This window comes from Hypanus sabinus, chromosome 25 (assembly GCF_030144855.1).
Source record: "Hypanus sabinus isolate sHypSab1 chromosome 25, sHypSab1.hap1, whole genome shotgun sequence".
NCBI classification, from domain to species: domain Eukaryota; kingdom Metazoa; phylum Chordata; class Chondrichthyes; order Myliobatiformes; family Dasyatidae; genus Hypanus; species Hypanus sabinus.
In genome coordinates this window covers 34,746,008-34,771,071 of record NC_082730.1, presented here as the reverse complement: position 1 = coordinate 34,771,071, position 25,064 = coordinate 34,746,008, and the positions used below count along the sequence as shown (strand labels likewise).

Genomic DNA, 25,064 nt, shown 5'->3' with positions numbered 1-25,064 from the left:
CTAAATTCTAGTGAGTATAAGCCTAGTCAATCCAGTCTTTCTTCATATGAAAGTCCTGCCATCCCAGGAATCAATCTGGTGAACTTTCTTTGTACTCCCTCTATGGCAAGAATGTCTTTCCTCAGATTAGGGGACCAAAACTGCACACAATACTCTAGGTCTCACCAAGGCCTTGTACAACTGCAGTAGAACCTCCCTGCTCCTGTACTCAAATCCTTTTGCTATGAATGCCAACATACCATTTGCCTTGAAGGTGGGTGTGTACCTGTACACCCACCTTCAAGGACTGGTGTACAATGACACCCAGGTCTTGTTGCACCTTCCCCTTTCCTAATCGGCCACCATTCAGATCTGTTTTCCTGTTCTTGCAACCAAAGTGGAAAACCTCACATTTATCAACATTAAATTGTATCTGCTATGAATTTGTCCACTCACCTAACCTATCCAAGTCACCCTGCATCATCTTAGCATCCTCCTCACAGCTAACACCGCCACCCAGCTTAGTGCCATCCGCAAACTTGGAGATGCTGCATTTAATTCCCTCGTCTAAATCATTAATATATAAACAGCTGGGGTCCCAGCACTGAGCCTTGCAGTCTGAAAAGGTCCTGTTTACTCCAAATGTAACTTTGCCAACATTTTTGATGTCCCTTATATGAAGAAACAAGAAATTGTATTTTATATTAAGTCAAACTAATGCAGCCTTATAGAAGGAAATACACACACAGATATTGTATTCAAATTCATTTATATAGGTACTTTACATAATTCAACCAAGAGTGCAAAGACAGTTTGTTACAAAGGGTAAGCCAGATAAACAAATTTAATAGATTGCAATACATTTCTGAGCTGTATGAATAAAAAAAAACACAACAGCATTACAGCACTTATAAACATGTAGAGTTTAAAAATCATAGTGGAGAGGTTTTCTTTGGTGTACTGAAAGTGTTACTCTTATTACAAAGACTTGTTCCATAGGACAACTTTCTTCCAAATGTGTAATATCTTGAGCAATATACAAAAGGCATACAACCTGGTGGAAGAGCATAGCAGATTATGTAGCAACTGTGCAGAGGAAGGTAATTCTGATGATTTGGGTTGAAACAGAGCATCAGAACTGGTTTACAAAAGACAAAGTTTCTGACAATTAGGCATGTTATATTATGTCAATTATGAACTAAAATAACAGATTATTCAACATGGAAACTGCTTTGAAGTGTTTTAAAAATATAGCAAGGGTAATTAACAAACCCTTAAATAGAAAGGCAAGGTTTAGTTGTTGGCTTTCTATTTTAAAAATAATAGATTTGAAGTGCTTTTTCTCCAGCCCTTCAAGAATTATACTGGTATCATGACTGTCAGAAGAGACAGCTTTGGTGCTCTTATGTCTTTTCTACATATCATAATCATTGGGTTACTAGATAAGGATACCACTTTAAATTTAGTTGTAGGTGCAAATGAAGCATGATTTAGGAAAACCTGGTTCAACATTGTTATAAACACCAGTTACCCAATGCGATTGCCTCTGCAATTCTGCTGGAGGTCAGCAATATATTAAGCAGGTTAAAAACTGCTGGTCCTGCTAAAACCAGCTATAATCACTCCATTATTAATAATATTTAAATATCTGTGAAAAGAAATTACATTATAATTCTGGCACATCCACTAATTTTTGCTCACTTCTTCCCACAACACCCAATTGAGCAGTTACAATCAGCTGCTGCATGAGAACTCTAGGCACAAGCATTTATTTATGAATTACGTAGTGCAGACATTTCCATATACTGCATTATTAACTGTCATCTTCAGCTTTGCATGTTTTCTAGTTATTTATCACATAGAGTCACAGACAGATGAAGGCTGCGTCCATCTCCAAACCATGAAATCCTGTCCATTTATTCTGCATTTCTCTGTACGAATCCGGGACTCATTTGCTTCAAGAAACTGCACAGCTTTCTGCCAGATCTTCTTCATCTTCTTCCTGATACAAAAGAAAAATAAGGTGTAATTTTTAAATGTGCACATTAAAATATGGTTTTATTTCAAATAGTCTCAAAGAAAAATTATATTGAGGCAAACAATAGTGCAGCATATTCTCTACTCTTAGACACCAGACAAAGAGAACGGACCTCCCATATGCTAAAAAGATGGAACTCTTGATCTCCCAATCTACTGTATCTCATCATAGCCCTTGCTCTTTGTCTACCTGCACTGTCCTTTAACAGTAAGACTGTATCCTGCATTGTTTTCCATTTTACTACCTCAATGTACTTGAGTATGGAAGGACCTGTCCAGATGACAAGCAAACAAAAGCTTTTCATAGTATCTTTGTAACACATGACAATAATAAACTAATATCAATGGCAATAATTATTCCTAATAATTTCTTTTCCTTCTCTTTACTTGCCATGGCACTGCTCTGGTATTGAAATGATTGATGGAAATACACTTATAGCAACAGATGTTAAACTTCTTAAATGAGGTTGAGGCATGGTCACAATGCACTAAACAGTAATTAATATTCTACTGCTTTTTAGTAGTTACCGACAAAATAGAATAATGCCAACACAAGTGTTGGTTTACAGTATTAACATTACCACCTCCTGTACCTAATAAAGTGGCCACTCTGTTTGAGGTCTTCTGCCACTGTAGTCCATCCTCTTCAAGGTTCAATGTGCTGTACATTCAGAAATGCTCTTCTGCACACCACTATTCTAATGCATACTTATTTGAGTTACTGTCACCTTCCTGTGACTTTGAACCAGTCCAGCCATTGTCCTCTGACCTCTCAATAACAAGCCATTTTCGCCCCCAAATTGCCGCTCACTAAATGTTCTTGTTTGGTTTTTCGCACCATTCTCTGTAAACTCTAGAGGTTGTTGTACATGAAAATCCCAGATCAGTAGATTCTGAGATACTTAAAACACCCCGTCTGGCACCAATCATTCCACAGTCAAAGTCACTTAGATCACATTTCTTCCCCATTCTGATGTTTGGTCTGAACAACTGAACCTCTTGACTATGTCTGCATGCTTTTATGCATTCAGCTGATGCCACGATAGATGGCTGAATAGATATTTTCATGAATAAGCAAGTGTACTAGATGTATATTGAGTGTACATTATTCCTCTACCAAATTAAGCACATTTTGGGCTGTAACACATGTATTTGTAATATTGTCTTTAATGTAGAAATACAAAAACATTGCTGATGTTAATAGTTAGAAGCAGTAAAATGTACAGATAAAAAAAAGTTATGTTAAACATGGCTTACAAGTTTCTATGAGGTAATGGAACAAGTTGGAACTAAAAAATGCATAATTGTATGTGGTGGGGATTCAGAAAAACACATTCCCAATCATGCAGCATAATTTTTTTAAAAACACTGTCAACATACCTATCCTTAGGTTGAATTAACGTGTCTCGGACATGAGGTATGGGTACATAAGGGACAAGTTCCAAATCCTTTTCCCAATCTTGATTGTGAGCACGAATGACAGCTGTTTTAACAAAAGTGAATAATTGAGTTCAGTGATTCTAACATTCTGACAAACATAGGCTGAAATTTGTGTCTTCTTATACAAGACAGCCCTGTACCTTGCTTTATAAGCTGAAAAACACCATTGATTAAAAATTAGACCAGTTGTATTCTGTATGTTAAATAGGATCACTGCATAGAACAATGCCAAATCAGGAGGGCCGAAAAAAGCTGGAAACTGGGACATCCTTGCTTGAAAAAATTATTATTGTGCTTGAAGAACATTACACTTCACCTTTCTTCTTCATACATGGCAGCTGGGTGGACCAGTGCTTTTAAAGTTCTCTCAGTCTGCAAGGATGCGAGAAGGAGCCAAGGTATACAGGCTTCCAGAGGAGACGTCAACTTAGCATGAAGGCGGCTGATAGCATTGATGGCTATCACTTGCTATTAATAATGACTCTCCAGTCAATAACAGTTTAGGGTTAGGGTCCCGTGACTTGCAGGTTAATGGAGAAATCTTTGGAAGGTGAGCTGGTTTCTTTCCACATTCTGAAAAGATATTGGTAGCTGAATTCGTTATTAATGGCAAAACGAATCAAAGTGGAACCAAAAGGCCTCCTCCTGTGATGTAATAAATATCTATGTAAATCTTAATTTGTTAATAGGTCCTCAAACTGCTTTTTTCTTGATAAAAGAATTTCCATGCAAAACTGTTTTTGAGAGCAACAGCATAAAAATGGGTAAATTCTGTTTGTGATGAATTCATTACCCAAATTTTGGAAATCTGAATGTTTGTACATGGAACCACTAATTCATTTTTGATAGCAAATTAAAGTTTAGCAATATCTAATGCACATTGTTAGATAATTATGAATATTAAACAGTACCTATTATTTTATTCACCATTTCATACACAGCTTGCTGTTGTTCTTCCATTTTTCTAGAGTAGTACTTCAGAAGCAGAAGGGTAATCCATAGAAAGCTTAATACTATATAAAAAGCAAAACAAAATGTTGAATATTTTGTTATATTTTTGCAATAAATTAAGTTAATCATTATATGAAGTATACAAATGAACTTAGCTTTGATTCCAGCTTTCGTTGTTGACATAAGAAATAGAGGGTAGAATAGGCCTTGTGAACCCTGAAGCCTCAGAAGATCATGGATGTATGAGTAAATGCTACTATGTGGAAAATGACTTGGATCCTTAGTACACACCAAGTAAATGGCTTTTATTGCTGGCCCACGTCACTTTACTTGTCATAGTCCTGCCATTTTTTTGCAAGCTGTTATAAATGTGCATGTGCACTTATGTAAGATCATATTCAATTGGCATTGCAACCATGTAGGAAGTGGCGAAGTTTGTGTTTGACGTTTTATCTTATAACATTTTAGTATTTAATAACCTGGCCATTCCCTCTTCTCCCTTCGGGCAGGGGATACAAAAAACTGGAAAGGGGAGTTCAGGGTTCAAGGAGAGTTTCTATCTCACAACGATCAGACACATGAATGGACTTCTTATACGATGAGATGGACTCTTGGCCTTGTAATCTAAACGTTTGTTGTACTACAATATGATCTTGCACTTTATCGTTTACCTGCACTGCACTTTTTCAGAAGCTTTTGTGCTATATTCTATATTGTTACTGTTTTACCTTTATCTAGCTTAATGCACTGTGTAATTATTTGATCTGTATAAACAATAAGCAAGACAAGCTTTTCATTGTATCTCAGTATGTAGGACAAAAAAGACTTACCAAAAATAAAAATTAACATTCTATTCAGAATGGTAAAAAATGCACGTTGGAGCCGACAGTACGAATTCATTTGTGGACGAGTAGATTCCAAACAAGTCACCTGAACCACTGAAGTTACTGTTGCCTCAGAGTCATTACCAACTAATCTGCATTAAAATATAAAAATATACAAATGAACTTCCTTTAAGGTCATGGCTGTAACCGTTGATATCTGTTTTCAAAATGACAGGAAAAAAGTGCGAGGCCATGACTTTATTGATTAGTAAATAATTTTACTTAAGGATTGCTATCTTATGCGCCATTTGTTCTTTGTCAATAAGAAAGTTTAGTAACAAGACCTTATATTATCAAGTCATCTCAGCGAGCATCAAATTTACTACTTGCTGTGTTCCAAATCTTGAGTTAAGAGCCATAACACAACTCCATTGATTGATACTTGTGTTTAACAAAATAAGGAAATGTTCCTTCCAATGATCCATCAATATTTTTTTTACAGGTGGGTGGACTGCAGCTCATCTAAGAGATGTACGCCAATCATGTTTCTCACTCAGTTTTATGGAACGATGATAAACTTTACTGTAACTCTACAGATGAGGTAAAGCCAAGTATTGTTCTGGTTGTGCACTACAAATAAGTTAATAGATTCACATTTAGATGTCCACATAAAAATCTTTTAATGCCATTTTGTTGTTCTTGCTTTCTAATAATGAAGGTGTAACTGTGCGGGTGATGGCTCCCTCCCAGATGCGCTGAACAACTGCTATGCTCGTTTTGAGTTTGTGTACCATCCCAACCGTTCAACAGACGATGCTATTGCCATCACCCTTCACCTGGCCCTAACCCACCTGGACAAAAAAAGACACCTACGTTTGAATGCTGTTTATAGACTTCAGTTCAGCATTCAACACAATTATCCCTCAGAAACTGATTGGAAAGCTGAGCCTACTGGGCCTGAACATCTCCCTCTGCAACTGGATACTAGACTTACTGACTGGGAGACCTCAGTCAGTCCGGATTGGAGGCAACATCTCCAACATCATCACACTGGGGTCCCCCAGGGCTATGGGCTCAGTCCACTGCTGTTCACTCTGCAGCAACACACAGCTCAAACCACATCATCAAGTTCACCGATGACACGACCGTAAGAACGTTCAGCAAGAACGAGTCAGCTTACAGAGAGGAGGTGCAGCAACTAACAGACTGATGCAGAGTCAACAACTTGTCTCTGAATGTGAACAAAAGAGATGGTTGTGGACTTCAGGAGGACACAGAGCGACCACTCTCCGCTGAACATTGACGGCTCCTCAGTAGAGATCGTTAAGAGCACCAAATTTCTTGGGGTTCAGCTGGTGGAGAATCTCACCTGGCCTCTCAACACCAGCTCTGTAGCAAAGAAAACCCAGCAGTGTCTTTACATTCTGTGAAGGCTGAGGAAAGTCCATCTCCAACCCCCCCACCCTCATCACATTCTACAGGGGTTGTATTGAGAGCATCCTGAGCAGCTGCGTCACTGCCTGGCATGAAATTTGCACCATCTGGGATCGCAAGACCCTGCAGCAGATAGTGAGGTCAGCTGAAAAGATCATCGCGGTCTCTCTTCCCGCCATTACAGACATTTACACTACATGCTGCACCTGCAAAGCAAACAGCATTATGAAGAACCCCGCGCACCCCTCATACAAACTCTTCTCCCTCCTGCCATCTGGGAAAAGGCACCAAAGCATTCTGGCTCACACAACTAGACTATGTAACATTTTCTTCCCCCAAGCCATCAGACTCCTCAATACCCAGAGCCTGGACTGACACTAACTTACTGCCTTCTACTGTGCCTATTGTCTTGTTAATTATTTATTATAATGCCTGCACTGTTTTGTGCATTTTATGCAGTCCTGGGTAGGTCTGTAATCTAGCGTAGTTTTTTTTCTGTGTTTTTTCGTAGTTCAGTGTAGTTTTTGTATTGTTTCATGTAGCACCATGGTTCTGAAAAATGCTGCCTCGTTCTTACTGTGTACTGTACCAGCAGTTATGGTCAAAATGACAATAAAAAGTGACTTGACTAGAAGGTTTTACCCCAGTGGTTCACATACTTTTTTGAATCTAGACTGTGATTGCTTAAATGGAGTACTCGGTATTGATAAGTAGTACAATTGTTCGTGCATTATTAATTTAAGCAGATTGTGTTTGTCGATTTTTGTGACCACATCTTACGAGTAATTAATGCGGAAAACCAGGTAATTGTAAAGGGTTCAAACTTTTTCTTGCAACTGTACTTTGCTCACCTGCTGCCTTTTTCCATTAAGATAATAAGTTATTAATTACAGGGTAAATATTATTTCAAATATAATTTGTATCCCACAAAAATAAGTATTCATCAATGCTGTCACTTCCGGTCCTCTCAAAATACATAAGCTAAAAGCTGGGAAATCAAATGAACTTGGCACAAGGTCATATTACATCATATGAAAATGTTGAATAAATGGTCTCCATAACTTTTCAAATTTAATAGAAGTCTCAAAAGTACTTCTAATTTTTTCTAAATTTAAACTTAACATAGTTTGAGAAAACCAATTAAATACAGTGGGAGGATTAATTTCTTTCCAATTCAACAATATAGATCTTCCAGCCATCAGAGTTAGAAATGCAATCATTCGACGGGCAAAAGAAGATAAATGCAGTGAGTCTAAGATTGGTAAACCAAAAATTGCAGTAATAGGATGAGGTTGTAAATCGATATTCAAAACCGCAGAAATAATATCAAAAATATCTTTCCAATATTTCTCCAAAAATGAACAAGACCAAAACATATGAGTTAAAGACGCAATTTCAGAATGACATCTATCACAAATAGGACTGATATGAGAGTAAAAGCCCCCTTTTTTTTCTCTTTTTTTTTGCTTCTTTTTTCTTCTATATTAGTTATTAGATTAGATTAGCTAGTTTTGCATTATATATACAATTTTTTTCTTTTTTCTGTTTTCTTTATATCATATATTATGAAATATTTAGACTTACTATGTTCATACATATATTTTATGGTTTATGTCTTGGTAAACTCATTTATATTGTAACTATTATGTATGTTTTTTTTCCATATGTAATGGAATTTATATGTTGGTAATTTCTTTATCAGTATATCATTTGTTCTGTCCATATTACTAATATTAATAAAAAGATTTAGAAATAATATAATTTGTATCCCTTCCCATTCATTCCTTTTTAAGGCATTCACAGTTTAAGTGTTTAAAATTTGTTGAAAATCATTACATAAACGTATAGTAAGAGGCTGGACTCTCTTTTAATTCAGATATTACTAGTTGACATAACTTGGGAGGGGAAAAGAGAATTAAACTCACCTAATTCCAAGGTCCCGTGTACTCTGCAAGATCCACTGAAGCGCATCATCAAATTTATTTACATGGGGAACATTTAAAATCTTGAAAGAAATAAAATGAGTAAACAGTAAAAGAAAACTGAACTCTCAATTTTAAAATGTTCAAGCTATTTCCGTAATACTTTAATTAAAAATCTTATTTTCATACGATGTGCTCACACTTTCAGGATATTTCAAATTCTTTTACTTTTGCCTACATATGATTCCAATAGTACTAATTACATTAACTGAACGCCCCTATACTTCCTCCCTCATTACCATTGAGACCCAAACAGGTGAGGTGATATTTCACCTGTGAGTCTGTTGGGGTCATATACTGTGTCTGGTGCTCCCGGTGAGGTCTCCTGTATATCGGCAAGACCCGATGTAGATTGGGAGACCGCTTTGTCAAGCACCAATGTTCCATCCACCAGAAGAGGAGCGATTTCCTACTGGCCACCCATTTTAATTCCACTTCCCATTCCCATATATCTATATACCTTGTCTGCTGTTGTGATGAGGCCACACTCAGGTTAGAGGAACACCACCTTGTATTCTGTCTAGGTAGCCTTCAACCTGATGGCATGTGCCCATACCCCACCCCCTTCATAATTACCTATCCCCTTTTCCCTCTCACCTTATCTACTTGCCACCTACCGCTTCCCTCCTTTTCTCTCTTTCATGGCCTTCTGTCCTCTTCTATTAGTTTCCCCTTTCTCCAGCGCTGTATCTTTCACCAACTTCCCAGCTCTTAACTTCACCCCCCCCATTCTTCAGTTTCACATATCACCTTGTGTTTCTCCTTCCCCTCCCCCCAAACTTCTTAAATCTACTCGTCTTATTTTCTCCAATCCTACTGAAGGGTCTCGATCTGAAACGTTAGCTGTACTCTTTTCCATAGATGCTACCTGGCCTGCTGAATTCCCTCAACCTTGCAACACACGCAAAATGCTATGTTTAACTTTTTTTAAAAAAAAAATCAGTATTCCCTCTAATACTCCAAACCATCTTCACCTCTCCTGCAGTCAGGGACTATATTTTGAGGGTTTTACAACTAAGGCCCAATAATATGATTCATGGGAAAAGCAAAATATTTTCTTGTGAATTATTAAGGTAACTACATAGAAGAGTAACTTTGGATAATTTTGATTACATAGCTGATATTGATTATCTATGATAATTTTATTAAGTTTCTATAAAACAATTACTAAATACTCAATACTGCTTACCATAATGCTAATAAGTGACAAAAATATTCTTACACAAAACTCATTTATAAAGTCAAAGAACCAGAATAATAATAGAATGACTATAGTGCATGAGTCAAAACACAGGAGATCTACTGAGGGCATTGTGGAATACTTCAAAAATCATTAACCTGAAATATTTCAGTGTGATTCTGGATCCATTAAGTAATGCTATTAATACTTAAGCAGCAATATTTAAAATGGTAACATTGCGAATTGAGATTTCACCCATGTATTTATTGATGATATTTCTACACCATGAACTTTATTTACAGGCTGTAAATAAACTTCAGCTGATTTTGTTCATTTGAAAAAAACACTTACATGTTAAAATGCATTACTTACTGTTAAATGTGCCTTTACATCATCCACTGGCACACATTTACTTTCCAGTTGTGATTCAGATCCACATTCAAATTCACCTGTATATTTTGGGGAAAAAACCAATTCTGCTTAAATTATTCCTTCTGAAACTAAAATTGAAGATTGAACTGAGAAATCCCGAGCTTTAATACAATACCAAATTGTTACTGACCGACTTCTTGTGGATTTTTGGGTATCACAATTTTGAAAAGCTAGCTAGACCAAGAAATGGGTGTAGAGATTATTAATAAACATCAGACCTGGAGTTAATGACTTCAGTTATGTAAGGGAGACTGAAAAAGCTGGATTGTTCACCTTTAGATAGGATATTTGTTAGATTTTAATCGAGAGTAAATGAACCTATGATTATAATTTATAAGCACATACTGATATGAACCTCAATTAATTTACAATTAGGTGAAGACAAATTTTTTTTTTAGGTCAGTAAATCAAAAGAGCACCGGACAATAGGAAATTGTTGTGACCCATTCCGCCTGATAGAGGCTATTAATAAAATTCATGCTGTCATTTCATTAATTCCAGCAACTAGTTGGCTCTAACCTCAGCATTTATTAGACCATCTTAATAAAATCAAATATCATCAATTCAAGCTCATTAAAACCTATATGCAGCACTTGAAACAGAAAAGCTTTATGGTCAAAAATCATAAGCAGACTTCAGTCCAAAAGTCCTAGTAGTTTGTTGAAGCTCTAAAGAATGCTATCTGATAAGTTCAACATACATTTTTCTCTTACATCCAATTAGTTTCCCCATCTTCAATATTTTTATAATGAACACAAATATCCACAGAAAAAGGCAAAAAGCACAAACTTTATGGACAGGAAATTAATCACTGATGCATTGAAACTACAGGAAGCTGTTAAGTGGAGGATTAAAATACCCACATGATGCCTTGTGCTATGCAACACAAGAGCTGCTGGTGTCTGGCAGGAACAAACATTTTTGCCTACACATTTGACCAGGGTCTTGGTTGGTATCTGGAAACTGAAAGTAGGGGAACCATATGTATATTGCAAAATTTTTGTCCAAGTCCTAAATTTCGAGTTTAATTGTTACAAAACATTGCACACTTACAATCCACAAACTTAAGATACATATGACTTCAACCACAATTTCCAACTTTTTGTAAAATATACTGCATTGCCCCTACTTCCTCAGGAGACTAAAGAATTTTGGCTGTCCACTTTGACCCTTACAAATTTTTATAGATGCACTACAGAAAACATCTTATCCAGATGCAACATGGCTTGTATGCCAACTGTTCTGGCTGAGAGTGGCAGCTGCAGAGGGTTAAGGTATACAGCTCTGCATAATATGAAAATAAGCCTCCCCTCCATGGACTCTGTGTACAATTCTCACCATCTTGGAAAAGGATCCAATATAATTAAAGATCCCACCTACCCAGACATCCTTTCTTATCATCTCTCTCATCAGGCAGAAGATACAAAAACCTGAAAGTACACATCACAGGCTCAAAGACATGTTCATTTAAAGACAACTGAACAAAGTCCTTGTAAGACAAGATGGACTCTTGACTGCACAATCAACTTTGTCATACCTTGTACTTTCTTGTCTCCCTACACTACACTTTCTCTGTAACTGTAACACTTTATTTTCCATTCTGTTATTGCTATCTCCTGCACTACTTCAATGCATTGATGTAATGAAATGATCTATATCTTGAGATGCAAGAAGTTGCTTTTTTTAAAACTATACTTCAGTACATGTGACAGTAATTAAAAAATGCAATTACAGAAGATTGCATCAGTTTTGAAATGATCCTTAAACGTACCTGCCATTTCTGCCAAAAACTCATATACTTCAGTCAATATGATCATTATCATTTTGTGCTCTTCAGCTCTGCAAAACTAGAATAAAATAAACTTAATAAATAAACTGAGAAAACGTCTTCCTCACGTTTAGTTCCATGTTAAAATTCATGCAGTTAATTTAATTGTATTTTTAGTACCAAAGTATAAATAGATCCAATATGTCATAAAGTGTTTTCTTTATTCAAGAAGAATTAAAGAAAAATTCAGACAGCACACTCAAAACACAGGAGCTCAGTAGGCCAGGCAGCATCTATGGAAAAGAATACAATCGATGTTTCAGGCCGAAACCCTTCAATAAGTACCAGAATATTCATCAACATTCAATGATTTAATTTTATTATGGACTCTAAATACAGTAGATTCTGGTTAATTGAGACACATCGAGGCTACTAGATTTTGGCCCAATTAGGTGGCTGCCCCTTCATGGAAATAGTTTAACAAAAAAACAACTATTTAACTGGATAACAAATTATGCATTTAAGTGAAATACAGAATAAATTAGACCAGTACCTATACCACTATAGTATTATAAAACTGTAATAGTTCTTAATGGTTATCAATAGAGAAATTCATCCATCATATGCTGCTGTGTTCTATTGATTGTAAATTAACAAAAATCAGCGCAGATACCTACTGCAGATAATGAACTACCTTCATATAATGCTACTGACAACTGCATCTTCCAAACCTTAATTTCATTGTAACATTCAAAATGATAGTCAATACCTTCAAAGTCTTTGTATTTCCTAACTTGAAGTAGTGAAATAGTTTCATTTTCACTCCTGGCCCTTTCTGACATCTCCAAGGCTGAATGCCTCAAACTGCAGTGAGTACAACAGTTCCAGATTAACTTGCTAGTTATTTCTCACTAAGCATCAGTGACAAAATTCACTGCTTTTTGAACACAAACAATCACAACTGACGCTATTTAAAAACTGTTCGCTCTAAGCATGTAGTATCTAAAGGCCACTTAATTGCACGTAACTGTTCAACAACACCCTCCTGTCTCAATTAAGAAGCAGTGTTCCAATAAACAAAGGGAATGCTGGCTATTTTCTTGATTAGTTTTTGTTCTTTAAGAATTGTTCCAAATAAGTTTCTGCTCCAATTATCTGATGGCCAAATTAACTGCATATCCTCATCTAACAGTGAATAGTGACCTCTAGTGAGCTACTAAAGTAATGTAGCCAGGCAGGCATTGGTCTGGAGATTCAAGATTATTAAACCATGAATAAACAAGACACACAAATCAATGTTAAACAATGACAGCAATATAGGTCCAAAACAGCTGTGTAGGATATCATCTACCTTAGGTCTAGGTTGAAGATGATATGTGATTGCCATGAAATATTCCAACTAATACTATTAGAGCAGTAAGAATTTTAACCAATCTGCTACTGCTTGATTAAATAAATTTAGTGTGACAATGATACAAGACAGCAAAATTTTGCAAGTCTTTTCTGTTTCAGCTAATTGCTTCATTATTCAAAAAGATAAATTACAACAGAATCACCATCTTCTTGGAGTGCAGACTTGGTCCAGGTATGATCCCTGAGAAGCCATCTCACGGGTAAAGTGGCAATTCTGGACTAAACTTGAATCAACAAAGGATGTTAGTCAGTTGTGGCAGGGCTAGAATACTATCACCTCATAAATTTAAATCAAGTGACGTAGGTGACAACAGAGCTTCACTTCCAAATGAGCTCAATGCCTTCTATGCTCACTTGACTGTCAAAACATGGAGGAACCATCACGAACTCCCACATCCCCGATGATCCTGTGATTTCTGTCTGAAGCTGATGTGCGAGCAGCCTTCAGCAGGGTGAACCCACGAGAAGCATCTGGCCAGATGGGTCATCTGTGTTGATCAACAGGCTGGAGTGTTCACTAAGATCTTTAACTTCTCACTTCGGTAGTCTGAGGTACCCCTCCTGCTTCAACCAGGCATTAATTATACCAGTGCCGAAGACGAACATGCAAAGCTGCCTCAAAGCCAATCGTCCAGAGCTTACATCCACAGTGATTAAACATTTTGTGAGATTGGTGATGGAATACATGAAACCCTGCCTGAGAAGCAACTCCAGTTTGCCTACTGGAGCAAGAAGTCCACAGCAGATTCCATTTTATTAGCTCTTCACTGAACCCTGGAACATCTCAACAAAGGATGCATACATCAGGATGCTTCTTCTGATCAACAAGCTTCAAGACCTTGGCCTCAATACCTCCTTGTGCAAATGGATCCTCAATTTCCTAACTTGCAGACCCCAGTCATGTTGGATTAGCAACAACATCTCCTCCACAATCTCCATTATCACAGACATACCACAAGGCTGTATGCCTAGCCCCCACTCTACTCGCTTTATGTTTATGACTGTGTTAACTAAGCACAATGCCATATTCAAGTTTGCTGACGACACCACTGTTGTAGGCCGAATCAAAGATGGTGACAAATCAGTATATAGATGGGAGACTGAAAATCTGGCTGAGTGGTGCCACAACAACCTCTCACTCTATGTCAGTAAGACCAAAGAGCTGGTTGTTGACTTCCGGAGGAGGAAACCAGAGATCCATGAGCCAGTCCTCATGGTGGGTTGGGGGGGAAATCAAAGGTGGAAAGGGTCAGCAACTTTAAATTCCTCAGTGTAATTATTTCAGAGGACCTGGGCCCAACACGCAAGTACAATTACAAAGAAAGCACAGCAACACTTCTACTTCCTTCGGAGTTTGAGATGACTCAGCTTTACATCTAGAACTTTGACAAGCATCTGTAGATGTGTACTGGAGAGTATATTGACTGGCTGCATCACAGCCTGGTATGGAAACACCAATGCTCTTGGATGCAAAATCCTACAAAAGTAATGGATACAGCGGGATTTATCTTGGGTAAATCGCTCCCTACCATTGAGCACATCTACACGAAGCGTTGTTGCAGGGAAGCAGCATCCACCATCAGGGACCCCCACCAACCAAAGAATGCTTTCTTCTTGCTACTGCCATCAGGAAGGTGGTACAGGAGACTTAGGACTCATACCATCAGATTCAGGAACAGTTATTACTCCTCAACCATCAGGCTCCTGAACCACAGGGGATAACTTAATATTGAAATGATCCCATAACCAACTGACACACTTTCAATAAATTTTCATCTAACGTTCTCGATATTTGTTGCTGATTTGTTATTATTTCTTTCTTTTCGTATTTGCGCATAGCTTGAACGCCCAAGCTGGTGTGGTCTTTAATTGATTCTATTGTTAAGAATTCTATTATGGATTTATTGAGAATATATGCTAGAAAGTAAATCTCAGGGATGTGTGTGGTGACACACATGTACTTTGATAATAAATTTACTTTGAATTTTGGTCTAATAATGATGATTATGACCATCTGCATGATGTGGATTTAAAATAGGTGCCGTCCCATTTACTGATGAACAAAAATAAATAAATAAAATCGGTTTATACAAACTTAATCCAGTTAAAATGGTTAAGTTCAAAAGTTCTGCAATGGCAAAAATTTCCAACTATATAATATTGAAATCAGCACATTTAGCATTTTCTATCTAATCCATCAATAGAATTTCACAATTAATAGCTTGTATGTCACTTGTGATAAAAGCAAACAATAATTTAGTTTAAATCCAATCCCCTGCTGTACATTTTAGTGCTAATCTTAGTTCTGATCCAATCATTGTCTTTCATCAATCAATCAAAAATAATCCTTCAACATTTTTATCTGAAAACATACTATTACTCTCAAAAGCTTCAAATTTTAAGGTAAGGTTATACCATCATCAATGTGCAATCTTTTAAACTTGGAATGGAATTTGAACAAGAATGGCACAAAAAATTATTTGGTTATGAATTATTTACAGATATCAATCATTTACAGCACCAAAAGTCAGTGTTGGTATTTATCCTTCATGACCAACTGTTCTTATAACTCAATCAGCATTACCTTCTTTTCCTTTATTTGTATTTATCTAGTTTTCCCTTGTTGCAGTCCATGGCATAAAAGGGTTGGGAACCCAGCCTTAAGTGTATCAGAAATATTTTAGTGCATAAAACAAAGCTTGCATTTATCGTTATGATGCAAGAACGCTTGACAAACTGTACAAGGGAATTAGAAAACTAGTAGACATAGTAATAGTGTGGGCGAGAACGTCATCCAAAAGGAGAGACAAAATAAGATGGGATTCTCTTGAATTTCTACAGATGCATTTTTGAAAGTATCCTGTTGAATTGCATCGTAATCTAGTAAGTAACAGCTCTATTCTGGACAGGTGTAACCTGCAAAGAGGGATAAACACTGCCCAATCCATCAAAGGCTTGTCACTTTCTAACATCCCAGTCCATCTTCACAATGTGCTGCATCAGAAAACAGAATTGTCAAAAATGCCTGCCCCCCCCCTCCACCCCCTTGCCATTACCTTTTCTCTTTCCTACCTTCTAAAAGATAAGAGGAGCTTGAAACCTGCACAACCAGGCTCAAGGATTTGGACTCTTAATTCTGCCTTAGTTACTCTGTTATTGTCACTTTAGAAGCTTTTTCCAGATTACACTCAGCAGTTCAGGCAACATCTATGGAAATGAATAAACAGTCAAAGTTTCAAGGCAGAGCCCCTTCATCAGGACTGGCTGAAAGGTACTGATGAAGGGTCTCGGTCCAAATGATTGACTGTTTATTTCCACAGATGCTGCCTGACCCGCTGAGTTCCTCCTGTACTTTTTGTGTGTTGCTGTGGATTTCCAGCATTTGCAGAATCTCATGTTCAGATTACATATTTTTCACACCATTGTTGTTTTGTGTTTGATTTTTTTGTTGCATTAGTAGTACCATGTTTAGTCTGTGAGCTTCACACAAGCAAATAATTTCATTACATCCTGGTCTAGAAGACAATAAAGTAATCTGAATAAATCTGCTAATTCCAGACCAGAAGAACATGCAAATGCTGACCAAATGAAGAGGTCAAGCTCTAATCACAGTTGTAATCTGAACTCATCTTTTAGAAGACAGAGCCTTGCTGAGCCTACTAGAATTTTAGAACCCATCTATATTTAATTAACTTGAACTATTTTTATAAATTACCTGGTGAATAGTTAGGTCTGGAAAATAGTTACAGTTGGCCCTCCATATCTGCGGATTCAACCAACCTCGGATCGAAAATATTTTTTATAAAATTCCAGAAAGCTCCAAAAAGCAAAACTTGAATTTGCCGTGCACCGAGCACTACACTAAATCCACGCAAATGAAGTGATTTGTAGGCATACCCTGCTGTAGGATCCCGCCATTTCACAGATCCTCAGTCTCTCTCCAGCACTTGTTTGAGCACTGTTCGCCTTGCATCTCATTCATTCACTTCTTGTGAGTGAGAGGAAGGAGTTTAAGGCTAGCAAGGGATGGCTGGCTAGCTATGTAAAATGCTACAGCCTCAAGAACTTAAAGATCACGGGAGAATCAGCATCGGCTGATGCCGAGGCAGCAGGAGCATTCCCAGAAGAGCTACAATGGTTGCGTCTGTAATGAACATGTAGAGACTTCTTTTTCTTGTCATTATTCCCTAAACAATACAGTATAACAACTATTTACATAGCATTTACATTGAATTAGGTATTATAAGTAATTTAGAGATGATTTAAAGTACACGGGAGGATGTGTGTAGGTTATATGCAAATACTACGCTATTTTATATAAGGTACTTGAGCATCCGTGGGGGGGGGGGCGGGGGTGGTCCTGGAACCAATTCCCTGCAGATAACTAGGGACGACTGTACTCATAGATTTAAACTCAATGTTTGAGAACAATTTTATCATCTTACTTTCAGAAGATGAAATGTTGCACTGAATTTACTGCAGAGACAACAGTCCAGGATTTACTTAGTTTTGTCAACAGTTTACATTTAGAAGGCCACAAGTTTGGTACTCGTGCATAAAAGTCTAAAATCTATAGGCTGAATTTTGCCAACAGGTGCTATCTGTGCTTATGCTGCTAGATTCCACTTCATGTTCAATGGTGAAACAATAGCTAGGTGAGTTTCTCTGGCATTTACACTGAGAATTTTTTTTCTTGCATCCTATACCAAATTAGTTCTGGTACAGAATCCACAAGGACAGTCATCACTTATATAATGCTGTGATCTTGGGAACAGATGGAAAATCAACTTTGAGTTTAATGTTCTGTAACATGCAACCAATTCCAGAGTAAAACCAACTATTAACTGAAGTCAAGTTATTTGTAACATTTTTAAAAGAAAAGGAAAAGCTACTCACACTGTCTGTTTTACCACTGCAATCCACGGGCAACATCTTAACTAAAAATGAAACAAAACAAAGATTCTAAATTCTAAAGATAAAATTCTAAATAAGCACATAACAAGCAAGTACTGTTCATGTGTCAAAACTGGCATTAGGCTACATTAGGCTTTAGTCTGATATCTTTAAAAATAAGCCAAAAAGTGTGAAATGGAAACTAACATCATTGTAAGTACTCATGATTTACTTTAAGGAAATATTTCTAAGTAGCAACCAGGCAGCACAAATTTCTAAAGACTCAGAATTAAGCCACATTAGCAACAAAGAAATAAAGTTATTAATTTTAGTATCAAAAACTATAACTGTAATATCCGTTCACTAACAGAAGTTTAAAAACAATTGAAAGGCACAAATGCAAAAATGAGAACAGACCAACAACAGCTTATACAGAAAACTGAAGCAACTTTTCTAAATAACAAAAATTAACCCATTTTACTCAGTTAAACATCCAAAAAGAGCCAAACAAAATTAGAAACAAAATCAACCGCTAGTTTATGCCATTGTGATAATGATAGTCAATGGAGATAGCAGAAGTTGAAGAGGTTTTATACCAGAGATGTATAACCGTCAAAAGAAGGATATGAGGAACAGGAATATGTCATCTAGTCCCTGAGCTTATTTTGCTGATATCTATCTGAACTCCATTTATTTGCCTTTCCGAAGAAGGATTGCAAGGTGGGAATGACCAGGGCCTTTTTAAACAAAAATAAACATTATATGTAAAACAGTGATTACTGTTTTTTTTTCCTTCCTGAATGAGCTACCTCGAAGTTGAAGATTGGGTGCTCTCATTCTTAATTTCCCGAAATGAAAGACTCTTTCCACATCTGGTCAATGGAAATCTTTTGCCAGTTTTGCATCTTGATCATCCTAATATCAGTCAAAATATCACTTTTTACTTGTCGCTTAAAGTCTCTAGTACAAAAGATCGGTACATGAACTAAAAAGCCAAAAAGTCTGTTTGTGGTAATTAATACAAAATGAAGCAACCAGTACACAGTCCATAATCTTAATGGAAAATGATCACTCCCATTTTTCAATACTAATCTAAATCTTCAGAAAAAAAATTTAGCCATGGAAACTTGTTGTTCTTTAATAATTTGATTGAAATAACAATTGTTGTAATTGCATACACACAATTAACCACTCAAAAATACAGTGGATTCCGGTTAAATGGGGCACATCAGGACCAGGCCATTTTGACCCAATTATGCAGCTGCCCCAATTAGCTAAAACTTCATGGAAATGGTTAAAGGGTATACAAAAAACAAACTACCATTTGACCATAACAACTTATTCATCTAAATGAAATGTGGAACAAATTAGCACACTACCAATACTATAAAACTGTATTAGTTCCTAATAGTTTTGATGGAAGAATTTATCTGCCATGTTCTTTTGACAGTAAATGAACAAAATCAGTCTAGATGCCAAGTGCAGACAATGGACTGCCTTTATACAAAGCATCTTTCAAATCTTTATTTTCCTTGTAATATTCAGGATAATTGCCAATACCATCATAATTCCTAACTTGCTACAGTAGTGAAATGGTTTCAGTTTCCAGGGCATTTCTGGCATCTCCAAGCCTGAACGTTTGAAACCACAATGAGCAAAAACAGTTGAGTTGTCTTAAAAACACAAAATGCTGGCAGAACTCAGTAGGCCAGACAGCATCTATGGGAGGAGGTAGTGACGACGTTTCTGGCTGAAACCCTTCATCAGGAGTGAAGTAACATGGGATGGTCAAGGGGGGATAAGAAGTGGGGGGAGGGATAAAGTAGAGAGCTAGGAAGTGATAGGCTGGAGGGAAATGGGCAAGGGGGAAGGTGGAGAATTATGGGAAATAAAAGAGAAAGAAAGGTAAGGCTGGAGGGAGATTATAGTGAGGGGGGAAAAGAGAAAGAGAACCAGACTAAAATAATAGATAGGGATGGGGGTAAGGGGGGGGGGGGGGGCAGGGGTATCAACGGAGGTCAGTGAGTTGGATGTTCATGCCGGCAGGTAGGAGGCTACCCAGGCGGGAGATAAGGTATTGCTCCATCAACCTGCATGTGGCCTCATCTTGACGGTAGAGGCGGCCATGGACAGACATGTCAGAGTGGGAGTGGTCTGTGGAATTGAAGTGTGTGGCCACAGGGAGATCCCGCCACTGCTGCAGGACTGAGCGCCGGTACTCGGCGAAATGGTCTCCCAGTTTGTGGCGGGTCTCCCCAATATATAAATGGCCACATCAGGAGCACCTGATACAGTATATCACCCCAGTTGAAGTGGTGCCTCACCGGAAAGGACAGTCTGGGGCCTGGGATGGTGGTGAGGGAAGAAGTGTGGGGGCAAATGTAGCACTTCTTCCGTTTGCAGGGATGAGTGCCCGGAGGGAGGTCGGTGGGGAGGGATGAGGGGGATGAATGGGCAAGGGAGTTGCGTAAGGAGCGAACCCTGCTGAAAGCTGAGAGTGGGGGGGGGGGGGGGGGAGAGGAGGGGAAGATGTGGCTGGTGGTGGGATCGCGTAGCAGGTGGCGGAAGTTACAGAGGATTGTAACTTGGATAACGTAGACGTTGGATTTGTGTTGCCTCTGAATTGTCTTATTGCTTATTTCTTGCCAACTACCAGTGACAAATATCACTGCTTTTTGAACACAAACACATGCAACCAATGCCATTTACAAACTCATCATCAGTCGTGTGCACATGTGAGATCCTGCACCATGCTTAGAGCGATGCTTAAGTAGCATTAGTCTCACATACTGTTTCACACAGAGGCCCAGGATCCCATACTTCATTTTCTTATGAAGAATGTTTAACAAACTTGTTGCACACTTTCTGGAGATTAAATTAACACTATCCCTAAAAGCTCTCTATATCCTGCCACAGAAAAAAACTATTAAAAAAAATTGTATAGTACTGAAAGAAATGCTGGTCCGGACTGAGAACTGGTTAATGAATGCAAAAAAACAGAAGGAATGAATGGGATACTTTAAGAAAGCCGATGCTTTAAATCAGAAACATAAACAGAGAAATGCTGGAAAAGCTCAGCAGGTCATGCAGCATCTGCAGATGGAGAACAATTCACATTTTAGGTTGCAATCCTTCATCAGATCTGGGAAAGAGAGAGATGCAATATAGTCTTCAATAGGAGAGGCAGGGGAAAGACTCATGAACAAGGCAAACACCTGTGACAGGATGAGTTGAAATAAAAGTGGATACTTTAAAGCTTGGAAGATTTTTGACTTTCAAAGTGCCACAGAAACAGGCACTAGGGCATCAGGAGTTCAGAATCGATATCAATGATTTGGATGAAGGGATCAAATATAATATATCCAAGTTTGCTGACAATACAAACCAAAATGGATCCAGGAGGAGGATACAGAGCAGCTTTTCTGGGAGATAAGATATTAAGTGAATGTAAAGGATGTGGAAGATTAAATATAACATGGGAATTAACTTCAATAGAAAAAAGGTATAATACTTCTTCAAATGGTGGAACAGTGAACTGTGTTGGTGTTTAAAGGGACCTAGGCGTTCTTATGTACAAATCACTGCAAATTAACATGCACAAAAATTAAACATTTAAGAAAGCCAACAACATGCTGGTTTTAATGAGACAGGATTTAAGTATCAGCCTGAAGATGTCTTATTCCATTATTAAGGGCCTGGATGAGACACCATCTGATCTCTATATGCAAATGATGAGGAATAGGTTAAAAAGGCTCATAATTGAGGTGTATAAAATTATGAGGGATACAGAAAAGATAGGCTGCAGGAAACTATAATTGCTTATCAGATGTGAATAAAACTGGAGATGACAGATTTAGGGTAAGGACTAAGCATTTCAGAGAGGATTCAATTTGGATTTTCTTTTCACTGAAAGAGTGATCACGACCTGAGAGAGAGCAATGGAAACAGAGTAACTAACAGCATTTTAAAAAATGCCTAGATGAGCTTCCGAATCACCTAGGTATAGAAGGTTGTGAGCCAAGTGCTGGGAAGAAGAATTAACATGGAAAGCTCCCAATGGGTGGTGTGGACATGGTGGACGGAATGACCTGTTTCCATGACTCTATGAAGCAATGCAGACAGACCATCAGACTCATTCGTGGCATGAGAAAAGGTTAAGCACACCATGTCTACACTCCCCAGCTTAGAAAAACACGATGATTTAATTGAAGTATATGAAATATTTTAGGGCTTTATAGATAGTTGCCAATACTGTTTCCCAGGCTGTAGTGTCCAGGGTTAAAGGTCACTCTCAATATCCTCTATTCAAGGGCTGTGGTTTAGTTGTTCAATATATTCAAGATGGAGATCTTTGGATATTCAAATAGGGACAGTGCAGGGAGGTATTGCTGAGGTCATGATTAACTATTATCTTAATGTGAGGCAAGTGCAAGGAGTTGAATAGCCTGCCTCTGCTTTTAATGAAAGAACCTGTAAAGATTAAAGTTTTCAAAATGCCTGATTTAACTTCAAATCTAACACATATACTTACTATTTTCATCTATGTCCTCTTGCGATCCTTCAAGCAGCCCCAAGGCTTTGACACATACTAATGCCAAAAGCACAAAGCATAACACAATTGTGGATATGTACAGAAACCGCGATAGGTACAACTCCCATTCAATCAGACGGTTTTTATGCTTTCGTTTCTCGTTCTTAGCAGATCCAGTATAAGTTTGGTGCATGTAGCTTTCATCCTCGTCCGCCGACCAACTGTCTGCTCCTCCTCCATAAAGGGTATCGGGATAAAAGTCCTCCGAACTTCTTGCACCCGAATGCAAATCGCTAAGTTTGCCCCTATATCGATCCGAACATAGACTTTCAGGTTTCCTTGTATATGGATCTGAACTTATACCTTGATATTTTCCGGTATACGAGCCCGAATTTATGCTGTCAGTTTTTCCCGTACTTCGATGTGAATAGAGACTGTCAGCTTTCCCCGTGTATCGATCCGAAAACGGGTTATCGGTTTTCCCCGAGTATCGATCCGAAAACAAGCTGGCTGTTTTCCCCGTATATCGATCCGAAAACGGGCTATCGGTTTTCCCCGTGTATCGATCCGAAAACGAGCTGGCTGTTTTCCCCGTGTATCGATCCGAAAACGAGCTGGCTGTTTTCCCCGTGTATCGATCCGAAAACGGGCTGTCAGTTTTCCCCGTGTATCGATCCGAAAACGGGCTGTCAGTTTTCCCCGTGTATCGATCCGAAAACGGGCTGTCTGTTTTCGTTTTGTATCGATCCGAAAATGTGCTGTCAGTTTTCCCCGTGTATCGATCCGAAAAGGAGCTGGCTGTTTTCCCCGTGTATCGATCCGAAAACGGGCTGTCAGTTTTCCCCGTGTATCGATCCGAAAACGGGCTGTCAGTTTTCCCCGTGTATCGATCCGAAAACGGGCTGTCTGTTTTCGTTTTGTATCGATCCGAAAATGTGCTGTCAGTTTTCCCCGTGTATCGATCCGAAAATGTGCTGTCAGTTTTCCCCGTGTATCGATCTGAAAACGGGCTCTCGGTTGTTCCTGTGTATCGATCCGAAAATGTGCTGTCAGTTTTCCCCGCGTATCGATCTGAAAACGGGCTGTCTGTTTTGGCCGTGTATCGATCCGAAAACGAGCCGTATGCTTTCGTTTTGTATCGGTCCGAAAACGTGCTGTCTGTTTTCGTCTTGTATCGGTCCGAATGCAGGCTATCCCTGTTAAATGAGCCTAAACTGTCAAATATTCTCGTATGTGGATCTGAATACTGGTTGTCATATGTCCCTGCGCACGGTTCCGAACTCAAACTATCAGACGTACTTGTATATGGATTTGAATGCAAGCTGCCAGATGCATCCTTGTACAAGGATGTTCCCCGGAATAGATCTGCATTACCTCCCGCTCGCCCGCCAATCACAGGTTTGTATGTCTCGGTATAGTGAATATCAGCGAAGTCATCGGCCGAAGAGCCGGCGTTATCAGCGGCGGGGTCCTCGGTTGATACCCCGTCGTGCTGATCATCCTGTGACTGCCAGCTCCAGGAGCCGCTGGAAGAGGCCTTGGTACTAGCGGAGGCCGCACTAGGCCGCTGGCGCACAGGCTGCGAGGTGCCACCCTCCGCCTGCCTGTTACTCCGGGAACTCCGCAACGTCCGTTCGCTCCGTTCATTCTGACGATTTCCCGATTGAAGATGGGCTAATTTCCTCACGTAAAGCGATCTGGTGCTGTCAGTGATGGGCCCTGGCGAATAGCCCAAGGATTTCAACTGCCGCCTCAACTCCTTATCGCTCATTGCCGGCGCCATGTTCAACGTCCAGTCGTTGGCGACGTCACTGTCCAGGCGCGCAGGGCGGAGCATGCGCACTGAATGGCTGATCCCGTGAAGCCCCGCGAGCGGCTTTGAAGCGCGATCTCTTGCTGTCAGTCCTCCACAAACAATCCCGCTATGTATGTATTCAAGTAAGTTATTGCCCCGCTAAAGTGCTCGATTTGTTAGACACCTCGACCCCAACAAGCTACCAACTAGAGTGCAATTAATCTGCAGAAACAATGGGAAGCTGTTCAACAGAAAAATTGGAATACCCGACGGGTTAGGCAGTGTCTGTGGAGAGAAAAACACAAGAAGAGCTGCTGATGTTTTAGGTTTTTTTTTTGAAAACTTTTTTATTGCATTTTAAGTAATTATAGTAAAATATGTATATAACCCTTCCCCCTCCCCTTA

At 38.6% G+C, this 25,064-nt stretch overlaps 1 protein-coding gene across 1 annotated transcript; it reads right to left on the bottom strand.

Annotated features, from left to right (window-relative positions):
• Nucleotides 1–731: 731 nt before the first annotated feature.
• On the bottom strand, nucleotides 732–24,666 carry LOC132381165 (uncharacterized). The gene is made up of 9 exons (XM_059950452.1): nucleotides 22,865–24,666; nucleotides 18,337–18,377; nucleotides 12,031–12,106; nucleotides 10,200–10,276; nucleotides 8,591–8,670; nucleotides 5,238–5,383; nucleotides 4,368–4,469; nucleotides 3,397–3,499; nucleotides 732–1,981 (listed from the first exon to the last, which is right to left on the bottom strand). The coding sequence occupies exons 1-9, from the start codon at nucleotides 24,645–24,647 to the stop codon at nucleotides 1,834–1,836; spliced, it is 2,556 nt and encodes an 851-aa protein (XP_059806435.1). The 5' UTR covers nucleotides 24,648–24,666; the 3' UTR covers nucleotides 732–1,833.
• Nucleotides 24,667–25,064: the final 398 nt, after the last annotated feature.

Excerpts from the sequence above, each read along its gene's own strand:
- LOC132381165 (XM_059950452.1), bottom strand. The coding sequence starts at position 24,647 with ATGGCGCCGGCAATGAGCGATAAGGAGTTGAGGCGGCAGTTGAAATCC. Across the intron at positions 18,378-22,864 it reads AGAGGACATAGATGAAAATA|TTAAGATGTTGCCCGTGGAT; the intron begins GTAAGTATATGT and ends TTTCATTTTTAG. Across the intron at positions 5,384-8,590 it reads ACACGGGACCTTGGAATTAG|ATTAGTTGGTAATGACTCTG; the intron begins GTGAGTTTAATT and ends ATTTTAATGCAG.